At 39.3% G+C, this 24,006-nt stretch overlaps 1 protein-coding gene across 1 annotated transcript in view; it reads left to right on the top strand.

Moving 5' to 3' along the window:
- The first annotated feature begins 8,627 nt into the window (after positions 1–8,627).
- WRNIP1 (WRN helicase interacting protein 1) overlaps positions 8,628–24,006 on the top strand; it is a 359,165-nt gene continuing 343,786 nt past the window's right edge. Inside the window, exons 1-2 of the mRNA XM_053714658.1 lie at positions 8,628–9,873; positions 18,001–18,192. Of these exons, the coding sequence (XP_053570633.1) occupies positions 9,256–9,873; positions 18,001–18,192 (810 nt within the window). The 5' untranslated portion in view covers positions 8,628–9,255. The remainder of the gene's footprint in view (positions 9,874–18,000; positions 18,193–24,006) is intronic.

The following is a 24,006-nucleotide window of genomic DNA, read 5'->3' as shown; positions in this document are numbered from 1 at the left end:
GGTTATTGAGGCGGGAGTGAGGCGGATTAGGGGTTAATAAATGTAGGCAGGTGGAGGCGACGTTGAGGGGGGCAGATTAGGGGTTAATAATTATAATATAGGGGTCGGCGGTGTTAGGGGCAGCAGATTAGGGGTACATAAGTATAATGTAGCTTGCGGCGGCGTGCGGACGGCAGATTAGGGGTTAAAAAATTTAATATAGTGGCGGCGATGTGGGTTGACCTCAGTTTAGGGGTACATAGGTTTATGGGTGTTAGTGTACTTTAGAGCACAGTAGTTAAGAGCTTTATAAACCGGCGTTAGCCTAGAAAGCTCTTAACTACTGACTTTTTTTTGCGGCTGGAGTTTTGTCGTTAGATTTCTAACGCTCACTTCAGCCACGACTCTAAATACCAGCGTTAGAAAGATCCCATTGAAAAGATAGGATACGCAAATGGCGTAGGGGGATCTGCGGTATGGAAAAGTCGCGGCTGCAAAGTGAGCGTTAGACCCTTTCCTGACTGACTCCAAATACCAGAGGGCGGTAAAAACCAGCGTTAGGAGCCTCTTACGCTGGTTTTGACGGCTACCGCCCAACTCTAAATCTAGCCGTTAGTATTTTCAGGATGGGCTTTTAGAAAGAGATAAAAGTCAGCTAAATTGTGTGTGTATGGTATGTATCAGTAATTGAGCACTGAATTACAAGCATATATCTGTATAAAAATTGAATGCTTTAAGAGTATTTAAAGCTGGTGTTAGATTAATAAAGTGTGTTGGTCCCTGCTATTTCAGAGCAGCCAAAGGGACACACCCTTTAGATATCCCTGCAGGGCCAGATTTCCAATTAGGCACAGTAGGCATGTGCCTACAGGCGCATTGCAGTGAGGGGCGCCACCCTCCCTGATTTACAAAAAAAAATAAAAAAATGCAGATGCAGTTCTTTTAACTTTTTTTTTTTAACTTTTCTTTGTATATTGTAGCCGATAGTAGTACACAGAAGTCAAGTCAACACAGCAACAGTTAGTTACAGTCTGTTGTTGTTGATTGTTAGTCCGTCTCTGTCAATGTCATCATTCATCATCCTGTCAGATTCAGGCTCACTCGCCTCGGTCTCTGGGTGGCTGCTGGAGCGCTGCGATATACGCCGCCCCTTGTCTTTTTTTCCTCACAAAGTAGGGCTCTACTATACTACTAATACGTTTATAAATGCTGAGGGTTGTTACCAAAAATCGGCGGATTCTGGACAACTCCTTAGGAGCTCTTGTAAGTGCATCTTCAACCAGACACTGTATGGAGATGCCCCCACCCCAATTTTTTTTTTAAGAGGTACGTATGATGTCCAGATGTGTCCATAAAATTACTAACATATAATAAAAACAATGAAATGATTTAAAGGGACAAAAGGGACAGTATACCCTAAATTTGTCTCCCCTTTAATTTGTTTCCAATGATCCACCTACTGTAGAGTATTAAATTGTTTACAAATAATTCAATTTTACTTTATTTCAGCATTTAAAAATAGCTGATTTTCGCTTACGTATCCCTACCTATATTGAAAGCTTCCTAAAGTATAGGCTAATAAATAGCTGTGTAAAAAATAGCCAGCAGAAGAAATTGCATTCCCAGTAGGAGATAGCAGAGATAAGTAATAAAATGTTAATTTTCAATTGGTCTCTCTAAGTACTGGGCTTTGGTTTACAGACAGAGATAATATAAAGAAACATGTGTGCAGAAAGTGATCAAATAAGGCTGGTTTCTCTTCAAGCTCAACCCATTTTGGGCTAAATTACAAGAGGTGTGGTAACAGTTACGTGCAAGAAAAAAGGGGTTTTTGCATCGGTTATTGCGCGTCAGTTGTAGCGCTCGTATTACAAGTTGAAAGTAAAAGTGATCATTTGAGCACAATTGAAGTTAACACATGTTGGGATTATGCATCTTCAGAGCTCTGGTTAACTGTTTTGAGAAACAAAAAAGTGTCACAAAACACATCAAGAATACATTATAAATTACAGTTACACTCATAATAACACCAACTAATAAAAATTATTTTAAAAACAAAAAATTTTGCACTAAAAAAATTGCGCAAAGATATGAGGTCTAAGAAAAAAAAAAGGCAGGTAAAGGGCTTTAAAGGGATATTCCGGTCAAAATTTAACTGCACATAGATGAATTACATATTTGAATATAAACATATTTGCAATATACATGTATTGGCACAAATGCTTCTAGTAAAAGATATAACTGCTTTAGTGTTAACATTTTTCTCTGCAAGTGCATGTGATGCATAGCTAGATTGTCTCAGTGCACCAGCATTTTAAATACTACAGCTGCTCAGAGTGCCAGTGGGGCTTGTATCATGTCAGCAATTAACAAATTGAGTCATTACCAGATGGTACAAGCATCTTAGGCTCTCTGAGCAAGTGCTGTGCTTATAATGCTGGTGCACGGTGCATACTCAAATACACATTTGAAACCGCTATATATTTTATTTGAAGCATTTTGCTAATACAAGTATACAGTATTACAAAAAAGCTTCTATATAAAACTGAAATGCACCCGTGTGGATTCCAATTTTGGCTGGAATCTCCCTTTAACATAGAGATACATACTTATACATGACTAAATATGTATAGGTATTTATATATATATATTTATATGTGTGTACATATGTATTTACAGACATATATACACACATATAAACACGTAAATACATATGACGTGCATGTAAGCACTTTACAGTCGAATAGAAGAAAACATGTAAAAACATATTTATGCAATATTCATACTAAATAAAGTTTTATACTGTGTATTTGCTGTAAATATTTCACATTCCAATGTTCTTCACATAGCAGAATATGTTCTATGTTTAAATAGATAATCCTATATCTATCTATATATGTCTAGAAATATATTGTACCAAAATACCATTAGATATATGTAATAATAATTATTTATGAATAAACAGAGCACATTCTGCAATGTGAAGCACATCGGAATGTGAAATATTAATATTTTCATGTAGGGTTAGAGTACTTCAGAATATGCGATCGGGTTTGCGCAAGTAGGGTGTTTTTTCCCCACTTTTTTTGCTCCATTGACTTCTATGGTGGAATATGTTAACTCGGCCGCAATATTCTAAGTTTGGCTTTTTGTGCGCATCGCATTCTTTTACTACGAGCGCTACCTGACGCACGAAAAAAGCTTCTAGCAGAGTTAGCGTGCAAAGGGGAGCGTTAAATACAACTCCTCTTGTAATCTGGCCCTTAGATAGGTTGTGATTTAAAGGCTCAAAACCAGCTATTTCAAAAACAAAAATAACTAAATGAGTATTTTCTCATACATTTTATAATCTGCAGCTACTATAACAAGTCATTGCAAACAAATTAAGGTAAAAACAATTTTACGGTACACTATCCCTTTAAGCTAACTGACCTTTATACAGGGTCTGTGTCATGTCTGCTATCTTCAGTTTGCAGAGTTACAGTAGCCACACATCACTGACACTACTTAGAGATCCTATGGCCTATTTTATTGTTATCTGTACAAAAGTCAATAAAACACTGACTGCTTTGCATTCTTGTAGCATCTGTCTGATCACATCATCCTACTCCTTTTGCACATGCAATCTCCCAATCTCTTCAGTAGCTGTTCCCTGTTTCACTACACAAGGATACAATCTTATGTTTGTTACAATAATACTTGTGCAAATTCTATGTGGATCCCATAATACTGGAGGAATTGTGTAAAAGATTAGCTGTATCAGATAGCATACAGGTTTTTCAATGAAACAGAACAATGCATGTTTATGTCAGTGACTGACAGTTATAGTAGATGGCCTGGGCACAATGCACCATCCTTCATTACTGTATTAATGGTGCCAGGTTCCCTAAATTTGCAACTTGGGCAATAAGTATTCTAAACTCTGTGCAGAGCAAAGTTAGAAGTAAAAATGGGAATTTAAAATAAAGAAATAAAAGACAGGAAAGGGGCAAAGCAAAAAAGCAAAAGAGAGGGAGAAAGCGAGCAAAAGGAGAGGGGGGGGGGGAGAGAGCAAAAGAGAGAGGGGGAGAGAGAGAGAGCAAAAGAGAGGGGGGAGAGAGAGAGAGCAAAAGAGAGGGGGGAGAGAGAGAGCAAAAGAGAGGGGGGAGAGAGAGAGCAAAAGAGAGGGGGGAGAGAGAGAGCAAAAGAGAGGGGGGAGAGAGAGAGCAAAAGAGAGGGGGGAGAGAGAGAGCAAAAGAGAGGGGGGAGAGAGAGAGCAAAAGAGAGGGGGAGAGAGAGAGCAAAAGAGAGGGGGGGGGAGAGAGAGCAAAAGAGAGGGGGGGAGAGAGACCAAAAGAGAGGGGGGGGAGAGAGAGCAAAAGAGAGGGGAGAGAGAGAATAAAAGAGAGGGGGGGAGAGAGAGAGAGCAAAAGAGAGGGGGGAGAGAGAGAGAGCAAAAGAGAGGGGGGAGAGAGAGAGAGCAAAAGAGAGGGGGGAGAGAGAGAGAGCAAAAGAGAGGGGGAGAGAGCAAAAGAGAGGGGAGAGAGAGAGCAAAAGAGAGGGGGGGGGAGAGAGAGCAAAAGAGAGGGGGGAGAGAGAGAGCAAAAGAGAGGGGGGAGAGAGAGAGCAAAAGAGAGGGGGGAGAGAGAGCAAAATAGAGGGGGGGAGAGAGAGAGCAAAAGAGAGGGGGGAGAGAGAGAGCAAAAGAGAGGGGGGAGAGAGAGCAAAATAGAGGGGGAGAGAGAGAGCAAAAGAGAGGGGGGGGAGAGAGAGCAAAAGAGAGGGGGGGGAGAGAGAGCAAAAGAGAGGGGGGGAGAGAGAGTAAAAGAGAGGGGGGAGAGAGAGAGCAAAAGAGAGGGGGGAGAGAGAGAGCAAAAGAGAGGGGAGAGAGAGAGCAAAAGAGAGGGGAGAGAGAGAGCAAAAGAGAGGGGAGAGAGAGAGCAAAAGAGAGGGGAGAGAGAGAGCAAAAGAGAGGGGGGGGGAGAGAGAGAGCAAAAGAGAGGGGGGAGAGAGAGAGCAAAAGAGAGGGGGGGGGGGGAGAGCAAAAGAGAGGGGGGGGGAGAGAGAGCAAAAGAGAGGGGGGGAGAGAGAGCAAAAGAGAGGGGGGAGAGAGAGCAAAAGAGGGTGGAGAGAGAGAGCAAAAGAGAGGGGGGGGAGAGAGAGCAAAAGAGAGGGGGGGAGAGAGAGCAAAAGAGAGGGGGGGGAGGGGGAGAGCAAAAGAGAGGGGGGGAGGGGGGGAGCAAAAGAGAGGGGAGAGAGAGAGAGAGCAAAAGAGAGGGGGAGAGAGAGAGAGCAAAAGAGAGGGGGGGGAGAGAGAGCAAAAGAGGGGGGGGGAGAGAGAGCAAAAGAGGGGGGTGAGAGAGCAAAAGAGAGGGGGGGGAGAGAGAGAGCAAAAGAGAGGGGGGGGGGAGAGAGAGCAAAAGAGGGGGGGGGGGAGAGAGAGCAAAAGAGAGGGGGGGAGAGAGAGCAAAAGAGTGGGGGGGAGAGAGAGAGCAAAAGAGAGGGGGGGGGAGAGAGCAAGAGAGAGGGGGGGGGGAGAGAGAGCAAGAGAGAGGGGGGAGAGAGAGCAAAAGAGAGGGGGGGAGAGAGCAAAAGAGAGGGGGGGAGAGAGAGCAAAAGAGAGGGGGGGAGAGAGAGCAAAAGAGAGGGGGGGGGAGAGAGCAAAAGAGAGGGGGGGGAGAGAGCAAAAGAGAGGGGGGGAGAGAGCAAAAGAGAGGGGGGGAGAGAGAGAGCAAAAGAGGGGGGGAGAGAGAGAGCAAAAGAGAGGGGGGGGGAGAGAGAGCAAAAGAGAGGGGGGGAGAGAGAGAGCAAAAGAGAGGGGGGGATAGAGAGAGCAAAAGAGAGGGGGGGAGAGAGAGCAAAAGAGAGGGGGGGAGAGCAAAAGAGAGAGGGGGGGAGAGGTCAAAAGAGAGGGGGGGAGAGAGCAAAAGAGAGGGGGGGAGAGAGCAAAAGAGAGGGGGGGGGGAGAGAGCAAAAGAGAGGGGGGGAAAGAGAGCAAAAGAGAGGGGGGGAAAGAGAGCAAAAGAGAGGGGGGGAAAGAGAGCAAAAGAGAGGGGGGGAAAGAGAGCAAAAGAGAGGGGGGGAAAGAGAGCAAAAGAGAGGGGGGGAAAGAGAGCAAAAGAGAGGGGGGGAAAGAGAGCAAAAGAGAGGGGGGGAAAGAGAGCAAAAGAGAGGGGGGAGAGAGAGCAAAAGAGAGGGGGGGAGAGAGAGAGGGGGGAGAGAAAGAGAGGGGGGGGAGAGAGAGGGCAAAGGAGAGAGAGCAAAGGAGAGTGGGGGGGAGAGAGAGAGCAAAGGAGAGGGGGGAGAGAGAGCAAAAGAGGAGGGGGGAGAGAGAGCAAAAGAGGAGGGGGGGAGAGAGAGCAAAAGAGGAGGGGGGGAGAGAGAGCAAAAGAGGAGGGGGGGAGAGAGAGCAAAAGAGGAGGGGGGAGAGAGAGCAAAAGAGGAGGGGGGAGAGAGAGCAAAAGAGGAGGGGGGAGAGAGAGCAAAAGAGGAGGGGGGGAGAGAGCAAAAGAGGAGGGGGGGAGAGAGCAAAAGAGGAGGGGGGGGGGGAGAGAGAGCAAAAGAGGAGGGGGGGGAGAGAGAGCAAAAGAGGAGGGGGGAGAGAGAGCAAAAGAGAGGGGGGGAGAGAGAGCAAAAGAGAGGGGGGGAGAGAGAGCAAAAGAGGGGGGAGAGAGAGCAAAAGAGAGGGGGGGGAGAGAGAGAGCAAAAGAGAGGGGGGGAGAGAGAGAGCAAAAGAGAGGGGGGGAGAGAGAGCAAGAGAGAGGGGGGAGAGAGAGAGCAAAAGAGAGGGGGGGAGAGAGAGAGCAAAAGAGAGGGGGGGGAGAGAGCAAGAGAGAGGGGTGGGGGAGAGAGAGCAAAAGAGAGGGGGGGGAGAGAGCAAAAGAGAGGGGGGGGAGAGAGCAAAAGAGAGGGGGGGAGAGAGAGCAAAAGAGAGGGGGGGGGAGAGAGAGCAAAAGAGAGGGGGGGGGGAGAGAGAGCAAAAGAGAGGGGGGGGGGGAGAGCAAAAGAGAGGGGGGGAGAGAGAGCAAAAGAGAGGGGGGGAGAGAGAGAGCAAAAGAGAGGGGGGGGGATAGAGAGCAAAAGAGAGGGGGGGGGATAGAGAGCAAAAGAGAGGGGGGGAGAGAGAGCAAAAGAGAGGGGGGGAGAGCAAAAGAGAGAGGGGGGGAGAGACCAAAAGAGAGGGGGGGAGAGACCAAAAGAGAGGGGGGGAGAGAGCAAAAGAGAGGGGGGGGGGAGAGAGCAAAAGAGAGGGGGGGGGGAGAGAGCAAAAGAGAGGGGGGGGGGGGAGAGAGCAAAAGAGAGGGGGGGGGAGAGAGCAAAAGAGAGGGGGGGGAGAGAGCAAAAGAGAGGGGGGAAAGAGAGCAAAAGAGAGGGGGGGAAAGAGAGCAAAAGAGAGGGGGGGAGAGAGAGCAAAAGAGAGGGGGGAGAGAGAGAGGGGGGAGAGAAAGAGAGGGGGGGGAGAGAGAGGGCAAAGGAGAGAGAGCAAAGGAGAGTGGGGGGGAGAGAGAGAGCAAAGGAGAGGGGGGAGAGAGAGCAAAGGAGAGGGGGGAGAGAGAACAAAAGAGAGGGGGGGAGAGCAAAATAGAGGGGGGGGGGAGAGAGCAAAAGAGAGGGGGGTGAGAGAGCAAAAGAGAGGGGGGTGAGAGAGCAAAAGAGAGGGGGGTGAGAGAGCAAAAGAGAAGGGGGTGAGAGAGCAAAAGAGAAGGGGGTGAGAGAGCAAAAGAGAAGGGGGTGAGAGAGCAAAAGAGAGGGGAGGAAGAGAGCAAAAGAGAGGGGGGGAAGAGAGCAAAAGAGAGGGGGGGGAAGAGAGCAAAAGAGAGGGGGAGGGGAGAGAGCAAAAGAGAGGGGGGGGAGAGAGCAAAAGAGAGGGGGGGGAGAGAGCAAAAGAGAGGGGGGAGAGACAGAGCAAAAGAGAGGGGGGGGGAGAGAGCAAAAGAGAGGGGGGAGAGAGAGAGCAAAAGAGAGGGGGGAGAGAGAGCAAAAGAGAAGGGGGGAGAGCAAAAGAGAGGGGTCGAGAGAGCAAAAGAGAGGGGGGGGGGAGAGAGCAAAAGAGAGGGGGTGGGGAGAGAGAGCAAAAGAGAGGGGGTGGGGAGAGAGAGCAAAAGAGAGGGGGGGAGAGAGCAAAAGAGAGGGGGGGGAGAGAGAGCAAAAGAGAGGGGGGGGGGGAGAGAGAGCAAAAGAGAGGGGGGGGAGAGAGCAAAAGAGAGGGGGGGGGGAGAGAGAGCAAAAGAGAGGGGGGAGGGGGGGGGGACCGCTGTACTGCAAAAAATGGCCCCGGGCTTTAGGACTATCTTATTTATAATACCTTAATTGGAACCAGCGTTAATAACCGTGTTACTAAAATATCACCTGTGTGGCAACTCCAACTTGATCTACTACAACAGGCATACAAAGTGTTAAACACATCTCACAAAACAAGTGACAGCAGTGGTATGCTGTGAAAATATATTTACGTAACATTTGAGCAGAACTATTTCAGAGCAAATATATAAATGATCCATCTTTTTACAAGGAAACCAGATACAAAGAGAAATTAAGTTGTATATCGCGATTCGCGATTCGCGACACGCTCCGTTTTACAATGCAAATCCCGCAGAGCCTCAGTGCTGCTGACAGCCTGGTGCACATGATCTACACGCGACGAGGAGGAGGAACAGGAAGAGAATTTTGCGCCACCTCTTGTGTAGCGGGAATATACTTTTCCAGTGGTTTTATTTTTTACTCTGGGCTGGAGATACATTATAGGCTACGGTACTACAAGCAACAGTAAGACATAAGAACCAGTGGCACGCACCCCAGTCCTGCACAGCTTTCCTCTCCCTCTGTACCGTAAATACAATCGTATGGGTGTGTGAACGTGTTAGTTTGTAGTGAAGTCACTATTCCGCCAACCGCTAGAGTTACTTTTTGCACTGCCTGTCATCTTTATAGTACGTCACTTATAGCTAGTTGGTTACAGTCCGTCCTGTTGTTTGCATCTGATCACCTTAAAAGCACGAATTACAGTGTAAACATATTATTTATTATGCACTAAGCTATAACTTTTGTGGTTATTGATTCTAAAGTCTGTCCAGGAACCAGATTCTTTTAACATTCTAGGGGATTAGCAACCTGTAATAATAGGACACCGTCATATAGTAACATTTTTTTCTGTATATATAGCGTGTGTTGGCATATTTTAATCTTTTATTCATTGATAATTTAATTAGACATTTTTCCTTATCTTTAACGGAAGCTTGTGTTGTCTAATTCTGGAGGTTTTTGTTCAGGTGTCTGTGTCAGTGTGTCTCAGGTATTATGATGGAGCCTGCAGCTGAAATGCTGGATGTTTTAGAGGGTGAAAGTTCAGACAGTAGTGTGCAGTGCCCAGTATGTGGCATAGAAATGCCAGGTGCACAAATAAACTCTCACTTGGATACTTGTCTGCAATTGAAACCCAGTGACAGCATAACTGGTAAGAAAAGACGTCTGTCCTCTCATGATGATACAGGTGCAGAAAATGCTCAACTTGGGAAGCATCAGAAATTAGCAGCACCAAGTTTTCCTCTCTTCGAAAAGCATAAACCTACAGATTGGTCAGTGGAAGAGGGCTCATCGTCCTTTAACACCACCGCCACTACATTCCCGACATTTACCTCATCACCAAACAGAATGAATACAACTGGCAAAAAGCAAGTCTGTAAAAAACCATGTCTGGATCATCTACAAACTGGTACCCACCATGAAAAGCAAAAAGAGAACAGTCTGGCAGAAAAATTGGATGGCAAACCATTGGCAGATAAGATGAGGCCCTGCACTCTGCAGGATTATTTTGGTCAGAACAAAGTGCTGGGAGAGGACACCATGCTCCGGACACTGCTGCAAGCCAATGACATCCCTTCAATTATACTCTGGGGTCCTCCTGGCTGTGGCAAGGTGGGTGCTTCTTGGCCATATTAGTACCACTATCCTTTTCTGCTGGCGTTGAGTGATGAATGCATTTTGGCTTTAGACATCAAGTTATGTTTATTTTATGAGGTTTTTTAAAACACATCCAACTGTACAACTCTTTGCTAACCTATAGCTTTGTACTTGATTCACACAATAGAAGGGGCCTATCTATGGAACAGATATTTGTTAATCTAGGATTTTTTATTTTTTATGACTTCTAGATCTATATAATTTTTCATAAATCACTGTACAGAAGGAGCAGTGACTATTTCTGATGATGACAAACAGGACTGTTTCTGATAGTGTAAATGCATAACTGCCACAGGTGTGCACTTTGTAATTTGGCTCAATATGTGATGTTATGTAATTAATTATTCGATGACAAAAGAGTTACTGTTACTACCTTTGGTATCCACTGTGAAAAGTTTAACCAATTAAAGATCAAATCTGCTTTTTAGAAAGCAATCAGTGTTGACCAACCTAGGGGTTAGGTATCCTTTATCCTTCTTTTGTTTTTAAGTTGTCCTCCTCTATGCCATATGATAATACACTTCTGCCATTGCACATTTGCAGCAAACCTATATATATATATGTTTCATAAGACTAAATTATGTGCTAGATCATTTTATTACTGCATTATTACTTGACCAGAACTATGTTTGCTTTAAGGGGCAATTAGAGTCCCCAAAGGGGTTAAACACACAGTAGAAATGCCACTTGGGACTTGTAGAGCACTGTTGGTCCCAAGCTGTATTTTTACTGTGTGTTTAACCCCTTTGTGGGGTTAAAGACACAGTAGTCTAAGGTCCATAGTCTTACAATTGCAGATTAGAGCATGTCATTTTTAAGACTAATTGCCCTTTAACCTCCTGCAAAGGGGTTAAAAATATTTTAAATCGGCTCATGACCGGTAATGCACTACTTGTTTAACACAGTTGCCAAGCCAACCAGGAATGTCAAATGTGTGCAGCAGCCAATCACTGGCTGTGTTAATATCAGAATTAGCTGTATATTTGCGATCTTGAACTGACACACAGTTCTATTTAAGCAATAGTGCATTTATCTATAAATACATAAAATGTGTGTCTGGCTCCTAAGTTTCATATACATATCTAAAGGCATGTGCTATATTAAATTTGAGGAATATGATAGTAGGAATATATTCCTTTAATGTGAATGTAAAGTTTAATGAATAAGTGCCCTGTATCTCCTCTTAAAAACACTGACACTTTAATTTATTAAACTTTACAATGAATGTTTTTAAAAAAAAAAAATATTTACCTTTCTTTATGGAAAACAGAACGGTGATCCTCTGCCTGCAGCTCCTGCTGTAGTTAGCAGATCAATGACGAATCCAGCTTCCTTCAATCATTGCATGCCCCCTTTGGAGTCCAGCTCGCTAGGCACGCAACCACTGGAGAAAGCCGGATTCGTCATCGATCTTCTAACTACAGCAGGAGATGCAGGCGGAGCAAAAGGTAAGTATTTTAAAAAAGAAGCTTCATTGTAGAGTTTAACGAATGAAAGTGCCCCTGTTTTTAAATGGATGGTAAACTCAATGTAATGTATGCTCATTTTTAACCAATACGCTAGTTGCCTTGCATAATGACAAATGTAAGCAAGCCCGTAGACACATATTTTGATTGGACGTGTGTGTGAGCAATAGATTTCTTCTAGTGAGGGGGGCCGGCGGGGGAACGCGATGCATATAAAAGTAATTGATTAATTTACATAACATTTTACATACACTTCATTAAGAGAAAAAAACATATGCAAATTTATTGTGCTACAAACTATTTATTACTGACAGATGACAGAACTGAGTTTACCATCGCTTTAAGAGTATTTTTAGAAATTTGGCACTTATTCATTAAACTTTACATTCACTTTAACTTTTTATTAAATAGAACAGAACATGCTTTTAAAACTGTTATCTATAAAAATATACAGAATCAATTCCTATCCTGTTCAGGACCAAAGGTTCCCTATTCTCTCCTATTCAACAACAAGGGGGGTGTGTGCTATTAAAATAAGCTTGCTAAAATGTATATATTACCTTTTTCATTGTTCCTCAACTGTTCATTCAACTGCTTATAGATCTGTTAGAATGATCATTCTGATTCTAGTGACTTAACATGTTGAAGTATTTTAGTGTAGAAGAATGTTTTTCTGCCAAGTTACGTACCATTAATTTTTGTCCAAAATATTTACCCGATGTACATTGTTAGATGCAACAAGGCATGTTAACTCCTTGTAGTGTGCAGTTGCATTTGAACAATTAGAGATTGATCACAATCCCTTAGAATAGCTTATCAAATTGTTTATTTACAAAAATCCCAATATACAGTACATTAATGGTGAATTTTGTAGAACAATTTATTATTATTTTTTTCTAAAGTAATTTGATTCACCCCTTAGATTCAAAGCTTTCTATTGAGCAGGGCCCTGTTCTTCTGTCCCAGTCTGCCTTCTCTGTCTTGTCTTTCTTCAATGTACCACTGTATAATTGGTAACATTGTTGGTGCAACATTTTGCTAGGATGGTTTGTAGTTGAAGAGACATGAAAATCAAAATGTAAACTTTCATGGTTCAGATAGAGCATGCAATGCACTTAGTGGGAGCTAGCTCGTGATTCATTTGCTTACCAGATGTGTTCAGCTAGCTCCCAGTAGTGCATGGCTTATTTTTTGCTAATTTAGTGCATTTAGTTTTAAAGAGACAATCTGGTCCGTATGCCTCAATTTTATCAATGCAAATAAAGTGGCTTGTTAAAGGGCATTGCGATTTAAAAGGGGTACTGTACTGTGAAATTTATTTTCCCATATGTGTTGTCTATTACCTATTATACCAGCTGAAGTGTATTAAATGTCTGGGAAATTATTTATTTTTTGTATTTGTTTTTTAAGCAGGTTGTTTTTCAAGTAAGCTTGTTTAAATGTGCTGAGCATACTCCTGAATTTACCTCTCTTCTTTTCAACAAAGGATAACAATAAGAATAATAACAATAAGATGAGGAAAATTTGATAATAGAAGTACATTTGAAAGTTGTTTAAAATTGTATGCTCTATCTAAATCATGCATTTTCTTTTTGAGGGGGGGGGTTTATGTCCGTTTAACAATTAAGTCCTTGAGATATCTAGTTATAATTGTTTTTTATATTTTATTTTCTATTTATATATTTTTTTATTTTTTTTTACAAATAACGTAAGTGCAGTTGCCATTGCTGATGCAAGTCTGCCAGTCTACATAAAAATAAAAAAGGGAGAGATGGGGAAAGACATGCAGGTGCTGATGTCTATCACTTGATGAAGTATTCAGGCCCATGCTTATTTTAGCACCGCACTGCCAGGAGACAAAGGGTATAAAGATTGCCCCATAAATGTGATAAAACTAAAACAGGTGTTTTAAACTATATTTGTTCTAAAACGTACTATTCTGTATCCATGATTAAATGCTTGTTTGTGCTAGGGGAATCTCGCACAGAGGACACGTGCTGCTGAGACTGCTGCAGTAAACCGTGAATTGCTATCTAATAGAACACTGGTTTTCAAAGCTGTCCTCAGGCCTTCATCATTTGTTGAGGATATCTGAACTGAACTGGAGCACAGGTAAAATAATGAGCTGATTGGTAAACATGGTTATTTTACCTGCTGTCATCCAAGGTAATCTTGAAAACCTGGCCTGTTGGGGAGGCCTGAGGACAGGTTTGAAAACCATTGCAATAGAGGATTCATTGTTTACTTCTAGCTGCAGTCAGATATTCTGTATAACTTTACTTGCGCAGTTTGACAAATGTACTGACAGTCCTCAAAGCAGCAGTGCGGGATTGTGCTGCTGATAGAAATACAAAGGGCATATGGTGCATCCCCTATTGGCTGCACCATATGCCTGTCAAAATGTAGAAAAAAAAGATTTAAAATGAAGGCGGCCAGGGAACAGGTAAGGGCAGAGATAAAAAGTAATTTATTAGTGCAATAATAATATTTATAAGGAGTGTCGAAGTATACTTGTGAAATAATGTTTTCATATAGTTAAAATTGATTCTTTTGCATTAACCATCGCTTTAAAATATATCAGAACCGTTTTCATTATGCCTGAGACTCTAAGTGAAAAAAATTAGTTATTCATTTAAGAGCTTTAAGGGAAAAGACAAAGCTACTGTAAACACTAAATAAATGCTAATGCTTTCAAATCAAAGATTAGCCTGGAAATAACCATCAGATTTATTTGTTTAAATATTGAAAAAAATAAGTGTCAAGTTTTAGTGCCCCATGGGCGCCGCCATGTTGTAACCTAGGTTAATTTAAATGGGCTGCAACTATATTCCACTTTCTAACAGGAAATTAAAAGATCACAATTTACAAAGTTAAATAACAGGAAAATGGGACAAAATAAGGAGAATATACTGCAACGTTTTTGCTACATTTTCTTAGTACACTTATGTAAAGATTTTACATTACAATCTCAAATGGTTTAATGTCTCTCTCTTTTAGCATGAAGCTCTCTTGATATTATGCAGTCTTCTTCCTTTTAGAATTCATAATTATCAGGTATCTGGACACTGGGGTACAAAGGCTGTTGCAAAAATAAATCCATAAACACACCAGGTCTTAAAAGTTGCTTTGGTACCTGTGCGTTATGATATGTGACACATTTATTTTAAAACAAACTAGATTCCTCATCGAATATACAGTATATCTGGTGGTAATATTGTTGGTTTATATATCTTTCTGACAGCAGAGGGCGCCCTACTGCTTTTATTATCTTGTAATGGTCCCTGTGAATTACTGATGGCGAGGAGTAGGAAGAAATGGTGAATATTAAAGGTTCGTTAACTCTTAAAACATATCAGTTTTGTGTCAGAATTTGAAAATAGGAAGATGAATAAAGGGTCTACAGTTAAGATATGGTTTGTTCAGGTTCAAATCTCTACTACAAATTAGAATATAGTATTTTAAAGATTAAAGAAGGATTCAAATAAAAAATGTTTTTTTTCAGACATTAGCTTGTGAATAGAGTAAACACCTTAATATTCTGCAATGAAGCAGGCACTTTTATTATTAGCACCTTCTCTAAATTTTCTCCATTCTCAGCTGTTGCTCTTGAAACAGCAATCCTTAAATTGCTGTGGTTTATTAAGTCAAGTTTAAGGGTGAGAAGACTGATAAGGAGAGTCACAGGAGTCCCAAATACCCAAGTATTAATGATGACAGGTGGTGATACACTTTCTGAGGACAGGAAAGGGATCGGATGATTGCCTAAAGCTGCAGTCCCGCTTTGTGCTCTGTTCATGCGTTGCTTGCATGCAGAGTGAATGCACCGAGAGTAATTCCATCCTGCAAACGCATAACTCATGTGATGTTTTGACATCCCTATTTTGCATCTACTTGTCGCAGTACGAGGATTAAAGCTCTGGCCCGGTGTTAACAGTTAGGGCTTGTGACCTTTGCTTCAGATATTGAAACATCATTTCCTAATTTAACAGATAAATCACTCAGCTAAAGGGAAACTACAGGTGCGACAGATTGTAAAAACCAGTCTCTACATTTTCATAGAATTACCCCAAACTTCTCACATAACACCTAAATGGACAGTAAACTAAAATGTTCTCTTTCAAATTTGCAAAAGATTTAATTAATCATTAGAATATTTTGTAACAAAACAACAACGTTAACACTGTTTATTTAGATTCTGAAGCTAATAAGTAGCTAGATCTTAGGGGCTGTTTTTTTCATGGGCTGGCAAGAAGAAATCGCACTCCTTAAGAGATAGACGATAACGCTTTGCGAGCATGAAAACAGGAAATCCATTGACAAAACTGGTAATACTTTTAAAATGCCCTCTTTTAGCTACAAGAAATAAGGAAATTACTTTATTGTCCCTTTAAAAAAAAAAAAAAAAAAATATATATATATATATACATACACACAGTATCTATCTATTTTATTTGGTTGTTTTTTGCAATAGTGTAAGCTGCAAAGGCCAAGTATAAAAAAAAGACCACAGTAAATCAAGAACAGCAGTGCTTAATACTTTGCACAATCCTTATATAAATGATAGATTTAAGATAATTACAAAGTATATTCAGTAATTCTCTTATTGATATTTGGATGCAAAACAAATCACAGGGGGCAGATTTTTTGAATTGTATAGGGACAGTGCATGTGTTTGGCCAATTTGATTGGGTACTCTCCAGTCAGCATCTCCATATGTTAAGAGATTGACTCTGGTATCATTTAAAATGAGCCCATCTTGGATTACATTAGACGTAGAAGAAAGTATTTTATTGAAAAGATTTAAAAGAATGTTACACTTTTAGGTCTATTTAACCCTTTGGCTACTAGAGCCCATTGCATAATAGTGTGCACCAGACTTTCCTTACAGGCAATTGGTAATGTAGAAGACTTGTCTCCAACGATAATTTATTATTCATGTTTCACTATGGAATAATTGATTTGTGCCCCCCCACTAAGGTGTCGACTACAGATTTTTTCTTTTCTTTTTTTTTTTAAATTTAAGATTTTGTTGTGCTGGGACAATTGTTATAAATATTGGCACTGCACCCTTTGTGAATATGAAGGGATCTAGTAGATAGTACAGGTAAAGAAAAGTGATATAGCTGTTGTGATTGTTAGTTCAATATTTTACTGCTGAAGATGCATATTGTTATTTGTTGCTTCTAAAAGTATTTTTTTTTATGTATTTCTTATTAATAGGCATTTCTGTGCTGTGTAAAAATGTTTCTAATGCTTATAGAGGCACAGCACTTTTGACCAATAAAACTGTAAAATGTCTTTGTCAGTCAGTGAGCAGTTCATCCTTGAGTATCAGATTTGTGCAAACACATTTCTTCAGTATTATTTGACAGTAATGTCCCTTTATATTGATAGCTGCCTGTGGTATTTACTTATTTTCACCTAGCTATACTATCTAAATAGAATTTTTATGTTGAAGCAATGATTCATTTTACATCTGAATTATTTCAAATTACCTATAAAAGAACTGAGCAATTAGACTGGGATGCTAGTCTAATATTAGCTTTGGTGAGACATGTTCTGGCTGCATTTACATTATTTTGCAATCCTCTTGTCTACAGAGATTAAATTCTGACATGTAGCGCCAAGTTTTTGCTACTGTCTAATCCTCAAATACATATCTACTTTTTATTTTTACCTTTTATAATTTATTTCTGGATATTATTAATCATAGTGTTCTATGTAATAATAAAAGAACCTGGCAATATGTATTGTTCTATGGTTCTGATATCCAACCAGGTAGTTAATGAGGAAAAAAGCAATAATGTATGGATGCAGTGTAATTAATAATATTGGTGAGTATATTATCTGTATGAAAATGCAATATGCTGCTAAGAGTTAAAAGAATAAAAAGGGAAATAAATTGGCAATCTTTGGTGGAATCTTTAGCATGTTGCAGGCATTTGACGAACGAGGAGCAAATAATTTCTAAATTATGATGGGTGTCACCAAAGCAGGGTATAAGTGACTGATTTGAAACAAAACATTTTGTTATATGTTTATATGCTATATGTTCTTATCCCGGGTTGTAAGCTAAATAGTTTTAGAGCAAGTTATTTTTGCACTATAATGTTCCTTTTAAAGGAACATGAAACCAACATTTTTTCTTTCATGATTTATAAAGAGCATGTCATTTTAAACCACTTTCTAATTTACTTCTCTAAAAAGTATATCTAGATAGGCTTATTAGCTGCTGATTGGTGGCTGCACATAGATGCCTTGTGTGATTGGCTCATCCATGTGCATTGCTATTTCTTTAGCAAAGGATATCTAAAGAATGAAGCACATTAGATAATAGAAGTAAATTGAAATGTTAAAAATTGTATTCTCTATCTGAATCATGAAAAAGAAAAATTTGGGTTTTAGTGTCCCTTTAAGTTCTAAAAATATTCTGGTGCTTTTGCCCTAATGTCAGTACTTTCTGCATTAACAAAAAGTTGTGATTAGTTGTCCTAAGTGGTACATATATGAAATTTAGAAGCCTGCAATAGATTTTTTTTTTAATTACTGCAATGCTTATGCAGTTGTTCCCTCTAAATTTGCATTTTCTTTATATTTTTGTTGTTGTTTTTTTCAGACCACATTAGCTCACATTATTGCCAAGAATACCAATAAAAACAACACTAGGTTTGTGAACTTGTCTGCAACAAGTGCCTCCACAAATGATGTTCGAGAGGTCATAAAGCAGGCACAAAATGAACTCAAGCTTTTCAAACGAAAAACCATACTTTTTGTGGATGAGATTCATCGTTTCAACAAAAGCCAACAGGTGCGTCTGAAATCTCTAGGAGGAAGCTTGTTAAAAACAACTTAATATTTTTTATGCATATTCAGAATTAGTTAAATTAAAGGGCCATAATACCCAAATGTTTAAACACTTGAAAGTGATGCAGTATAGCTGTAAAAAGCTGACTAGAAAATATCACCTGAACATCTCTATGTAAAAAAGAAAGATATTTTACCTCAAAAGTTCCTCAGTAGCTACCTCCCATTGTAAAGGATTTCTAAGCAGCATTTTAGTGTGTCTGCCTTGGGACTTCTTAGGGGATGAGCCTCGTGAACTCTCATATTATTTCACCAGTCAGGTAAAGGAAGCTTACTATGAAATCTCATGAGAGTTAAGTCAAATCTCATGAGATCACAGTAAGAGTTCATGACCTCAGCACTGCTGATGCTGATTGGCTGCTGTTCATTTCTTCATTTTTTTTTTTATTTTTTTTTACCTGCAGCTGGGAGCAGCTGAGTATAACTTTTTACACAGAACTTACTCTGCTGAGCTGAGGAAATTGTGAGGTAAAATATCTTACTTTTTTACATAGAGATGCTCAGGTGATATTTTCCTGTCAGCTTTTTACAGTTATACTGCATCAGTTTCAAGTGATTTAGCATATGAGTATTATGTCCCTTTAATCCATTCATCACTATGTGTACTCCAAAGATCATGTCTGTGTGGATGAACCACAGTATGTGACACCTTCCTCATGATCTCTTGAAAATGAGCTGCAGCCCAGGGAAATATTTGTTACTGGCAATCAATGTTAAATTAGCCTATTAAAGGGATATTAAAGGGACATTGTACACTAGATTTTTCATTGCATAAATGTTTTGTAGATGATCCATTGATATAGCCCATCTGGAGTTGTTTTTGTAACAATGTATAGTTTTGCTTATTTTTTAAATAACATTGTGCTGACTCCTAACCAAGCCCCAAAGTTTTATATGTATAATCTGATATCTACAGACTCCTGCTTCCTCCTGTTTGTGTAAAGGGTCTTTTCAGATGCAGGGGAGCATCTGCTCTTTCTGCTTTCACATCCCATTTCAGTTGGTGTCCCAGCCTAACCACATCAACAGTGCTAAATTGAGCTTCTAAGTATGTTTTGAAAATGTTTTATACTGGATTTTTAGATCAGTACCTGTGCATAGTCTTCTTTATAATACTGTCTAGTACATGCAGTTATATATAGAACATTGGTGTAAACTGTCCCCTTAAACATTGCTCCTTTTGGTAAAAAACAAATATGTTAAATCAAAATAAACATAAAAAGAACCAGATTGTGTAAAAAAATAAAAACGGCAAACCACTTTCTTGCAAAATTAGCACTTATTTCTCAATGTAGCACATGCCCTCAGGATGATGAGTGGACACATTTTTAAAACTTAAGTTGCATTCTGCCCGTTCTGATCATGAGCAAATTTGACTCCCTGTTTATCTAATATATTTACTTAATACTAAACCAACTTTTTAAGTTTTATAACATCATGCTAGATAAGCATCCTGTAGAGACCACAGCCTTCTTGTAGGGCTGTGACAGGTAGTAATGGACACTGCACAAATTAAGTTTAAGTAAAATCCATTTAAAATGATGAATAGTATAGTATAAGCCACTGTTTAGTGTTTCTTTTTATTACAACAATGAAATCGACTATTTAATATCCCTTTAATTTAGAAGAAAGCTTTTATAACATCCCTACTGATTAACATAGGGTGTAATAAATAATATTTTAATATAGAATGAAATAAAATGGACAATAAACTTAAAATTCAATTCACCATAACAGATTTATTTATGAATAGTAAAAAAGTATTTGCGTGCACTTTCATTATTTATTTTATCTTTTTTCGCCCCCATAGCGTAAATCTGAATTTTGTAGTCTTTCCATTACTTTCTCAGAGATTGCAGTGCACTCTGTGTAACTCAGAAACCTGACCCTCCTACATAATGCACAGTGATTGCTTGATACTAGTAGGATCTTATTTATATCTGTCTCTAATTGAATAACAAACTGCACTCGAGGCTTTTGCAGAGATGTATCATTGGACAGAAAAAACAAAGCACTTTTTTGCTTACAAAATTTTAAAATTATTTTAAAAGATTTACTTTTGTACTCAAATATATTGAAATTATTCATTTCTGATGCTTATATAAAAAAGATGAGATGTTTCTTCAGCTTTTTAGTTGCCAGGAATTAAAATTTCACCTTTGTGTTTTCAAACTTCAACATAAACATTTGGTGTCATTGTTTTCGGCTGATATCTTTCAGCACACATCCCTACATACCAATTACTGTCACTATTTACAACAATTGTTATAGTTTCAGCTGCTCTTTTGTTCCAGTCTAGTGTTTTAAAATACAATTTTTAGAAAGTTATTCAAAAATATTAAACTTTATATAAAAACGACATAAAAGTGAAAATGAAACTTTTATGATTCAGATAGAGAATACAATTTTAAGAGACTTCTTCATTTAACTTTGTTTCTTTGGTATCGGTTGTTAAACAGCATACTAAGATAGGCTCAGAAACAGCATTGTACTACTTGGAGCTATCTGGTGATTGATGGATACCTACTTAAGCCTCTTGTCATTAGCTCATCCGATCATTTCAGTTATCTTCAAGAAGAGCATTGCGGCTCTGGAGCTGACTTTAACTACGTATTTATTCCTTTTGCAGGGATTAAACACTAGTTAGAGCGTTTTATTATTGCTTGAATATAACACATTAGACCATATATTCTTTTGCACTTTTTATTTCCCTTTAACCCCTTGACTGCTAATGACGGCTCTGAGCCATCACAAATTGTCTCAGTCAGGTGCTAATGACGGCTCAGAGCCGTCACTAGCACACTCCCACTTTGAGGGAGATCTGGGGGCTCCCACCGGCTCCTACCCCGGCGATCGAGCCTGCATAATGACAGGCATCGACAGGGCTTTACATTACGCGCTGTAACGTCAGGCCCAATGACGTGATGACATCACCGCGCAACTTTATTTAACATTAACAATGTTAAATATAGGAGCAGGGGGCATGCTGCTTAGAAGCCTGTATCTCAGGCATCTAAGCAGCTACAGACCCCCAAGACCCACCATTGGAAAGGTAATCATCTAATCATTTCCAACAGTGTAAGTCTTGGGGATTTGAAATATAAAAACAAAAGTTAAAAAAAATATATTTTTAAAAGTAGAAAATAAACAAAAAACCTTTTAAAAACCTTAGCGCCCAGGTGGGAAAGTGCTTAGCACTCAAAGGGTTAAAGAGTAAAACAGAGAGTTTATGTGATTATAATATGTGTGTGTGTGGGGGGACGACGACGACGACAGTCTGCTACATTCACTTGTTGAATTAATGGAATCCAGTCAGTTGCCTTATAGGTAAATTCTGGCCATGATAATGTCACATAAGCCCAGATATCTGGTGTGGCAGACACTTCCCAGAGATGCTTGACATATGTCATTCCTCTAATCTCACACTAAGGCAAAGCCTGATATTTAAACCTCTTCAGTTACATGCCTGGCATTGCAATACACTATATAAAACCCTTTCATATTAAAGGGACAGTCAACACCAGAATTGTTGTTGTTTTAAAAGATATATATAATCCCTTAATTATCCATTCCCCAGTTTTGCATATCCAACACAATTATAATAATACATGTTTTACCTCTGTTATTACCTTGTATCTAAGCCTCTGCAGACTGCCCCCTTATTTCATTTCTTTTGACAAACTTGCATTTTAGCCAATCGGTGCTCACTCCTCGGTAAATTCACATGCATGAGCTCAATGTTATCTATATGAAGCACATGAACTAACGTCCTCTAGTGGTCAAAATGCATTCAGTTTAGAGGCGGCCTTCAATGTCTAAGAAATTAGCATATGAACCTCCTAGGTTTAGCTTTCAACTAAGAATACCAAGAGTACAAAGCAAAATTTGGTGATAAAAGTAAATTGGAAAGTTGTTTAAAATTACATGACCTATTTGAATCAGGAAAGTTTATTTTAGACTTGACTGTCCCGTTAAATACATGTTCAAGCGGGCATTATGTTTTATATTTCTGCATAATGAAGTATAATAACTGTATGATTTGCATATGTATGTAATGTATCTGTGTTAATTACTAAAATATATTAATGATAAAATTAAAGGGACAGACAAGTAAAAAAAAAAAACTTTCATTTTTCAAATAGGGCATGTAATTTTAAACAACTTTCCAATTTACTTTTATCACCAATTTTGCTTTGTTCTCTTGGTATTCTTAGTTGAAAGCTAAACCTTGGAGGTTCATATGCTAATTTCTTAGACCTTGAAGGCCACCTCCTAATCTAAATGCATTTTGATAGTTTTTCACCACTAGAGGGCATTAGTTCATGTGTTTCATATAGATAACATTGAGCTCATGCACGTGATTTTACCATGGAGACAGCTCTGATTGGCTAAAATGCAAGTCTGTCAAAAGAACTCAAATAAGGGGGCAGTCTGCTGAGGCTTAGATACAATGTAATTACAGAGGTAAAACATGTATAATTATAACTGTGTTGGTTATGCAAAACTGGGGAATTGGTAATTAAGGGATTATCTATCTTTTAAAACAACAACAATTCTGGTGTTGACTGTCCCTTTTAAAGGAGTGCTCCAGTGCTGCTCTATTTTTTATTTTTTTACAGAAATAATTAAATGTAATTTAAAGACTTGGATTTATCTTTATTACAGAAGTGTAGGTAAGGACATTTAATTAAACAAATACAAAGCGTGTGACCTTAAAATAACTTGATTATTGTTCTTTGTTTCAACTAAAAGAAAATATTTAAAAAAATTTTTTGAGGGGGCAGTTTACACTGTCAGTTAGTAAGCAAAATATACCAAGTTATTAGTTGCACGTACAGTTTAAGCAGTTTTTAAAATTGATTTTTTTTTCATGAAAAAAAATCAAACATTTATCATGTTTAATTGCTGCGTTTTAGTATATATACATGAAACAAAAATGCAGTATACAACACCCCTTTAAAATTGTAACACATTTACTTATTCCTGTAAATCTATCTTTAGTTACAAATGTAAAGGAAAACAGTCAGCTAACTTGGATAATTATTATTATTATTATTATTATTATATGGTTTAACGACAGAATGGAAAATATTCAAAACTTGAATAATGCAACCAAAATCAGATCAGTCTTTGCAATTGAATATTTGTAGTTGGTGGTTCTGCATTAAATTAATTGAAGTATGTAATAAAACGAAGAGGTTCTGTACTAGAATACTAGTTTACGCCACAATAATGCTTTCTAAGAAGGAAGGACATACTGGATTATCCAGAAGAAACAGATGTTGTGACATAAAATGCAAATGCTGAATAAAGTGGCGTGAGTATACACCAATATGATTCCCCGTTTTCTCTGAGCATAACACTCAGGTTGTGCAGAAGACACTAATCTTGTTATTATACTTAATAGAGTAATAAAATGTTAACACTATTTTGCAAAGTTGTTAAAAAATAAAGGGTGTTAGACCGCCCTTTTTATCTCTGTGATTTTATCTAATTGATATGTATACCAGCTGCAACACGGTCATCACTTAGCATAACTGCGACCAGAGAAGCCCTGACATCTCGTCATCAAAACATTAAGGACCCATCTACAGTCTACTAAATAACCTGTTTCTAAGACTTCAAGTCTCCTTTTATACGGAAGCAGAATTAAGTTTTGAATTACACAAAAAGATGGTTACATATTGTAAATGCCATTTCATTGTAATATAACAACAAATGCTAGAACGTATTACACAGCAAAGACAATAAAACAGAT

The sequence above is a fragment of the Bombina bombina genome, chromosome 5 (genome assembly GCF_027579735.1).
Source record: "Bombina bombina isolate aBomBom1 chromosome 5, aBomBom1.pri, whole genome shotgun sequence".
NCBI lineage: Eukaryota > Metazoa > Chordata > Amphibia > Anura > Bombinatoridae > Bombina > Bombina bombina.
Note: the sequence above shows the minus strand (reverse complement) of the source record. Positions and strands in the feature narration are given on the sequence as shown.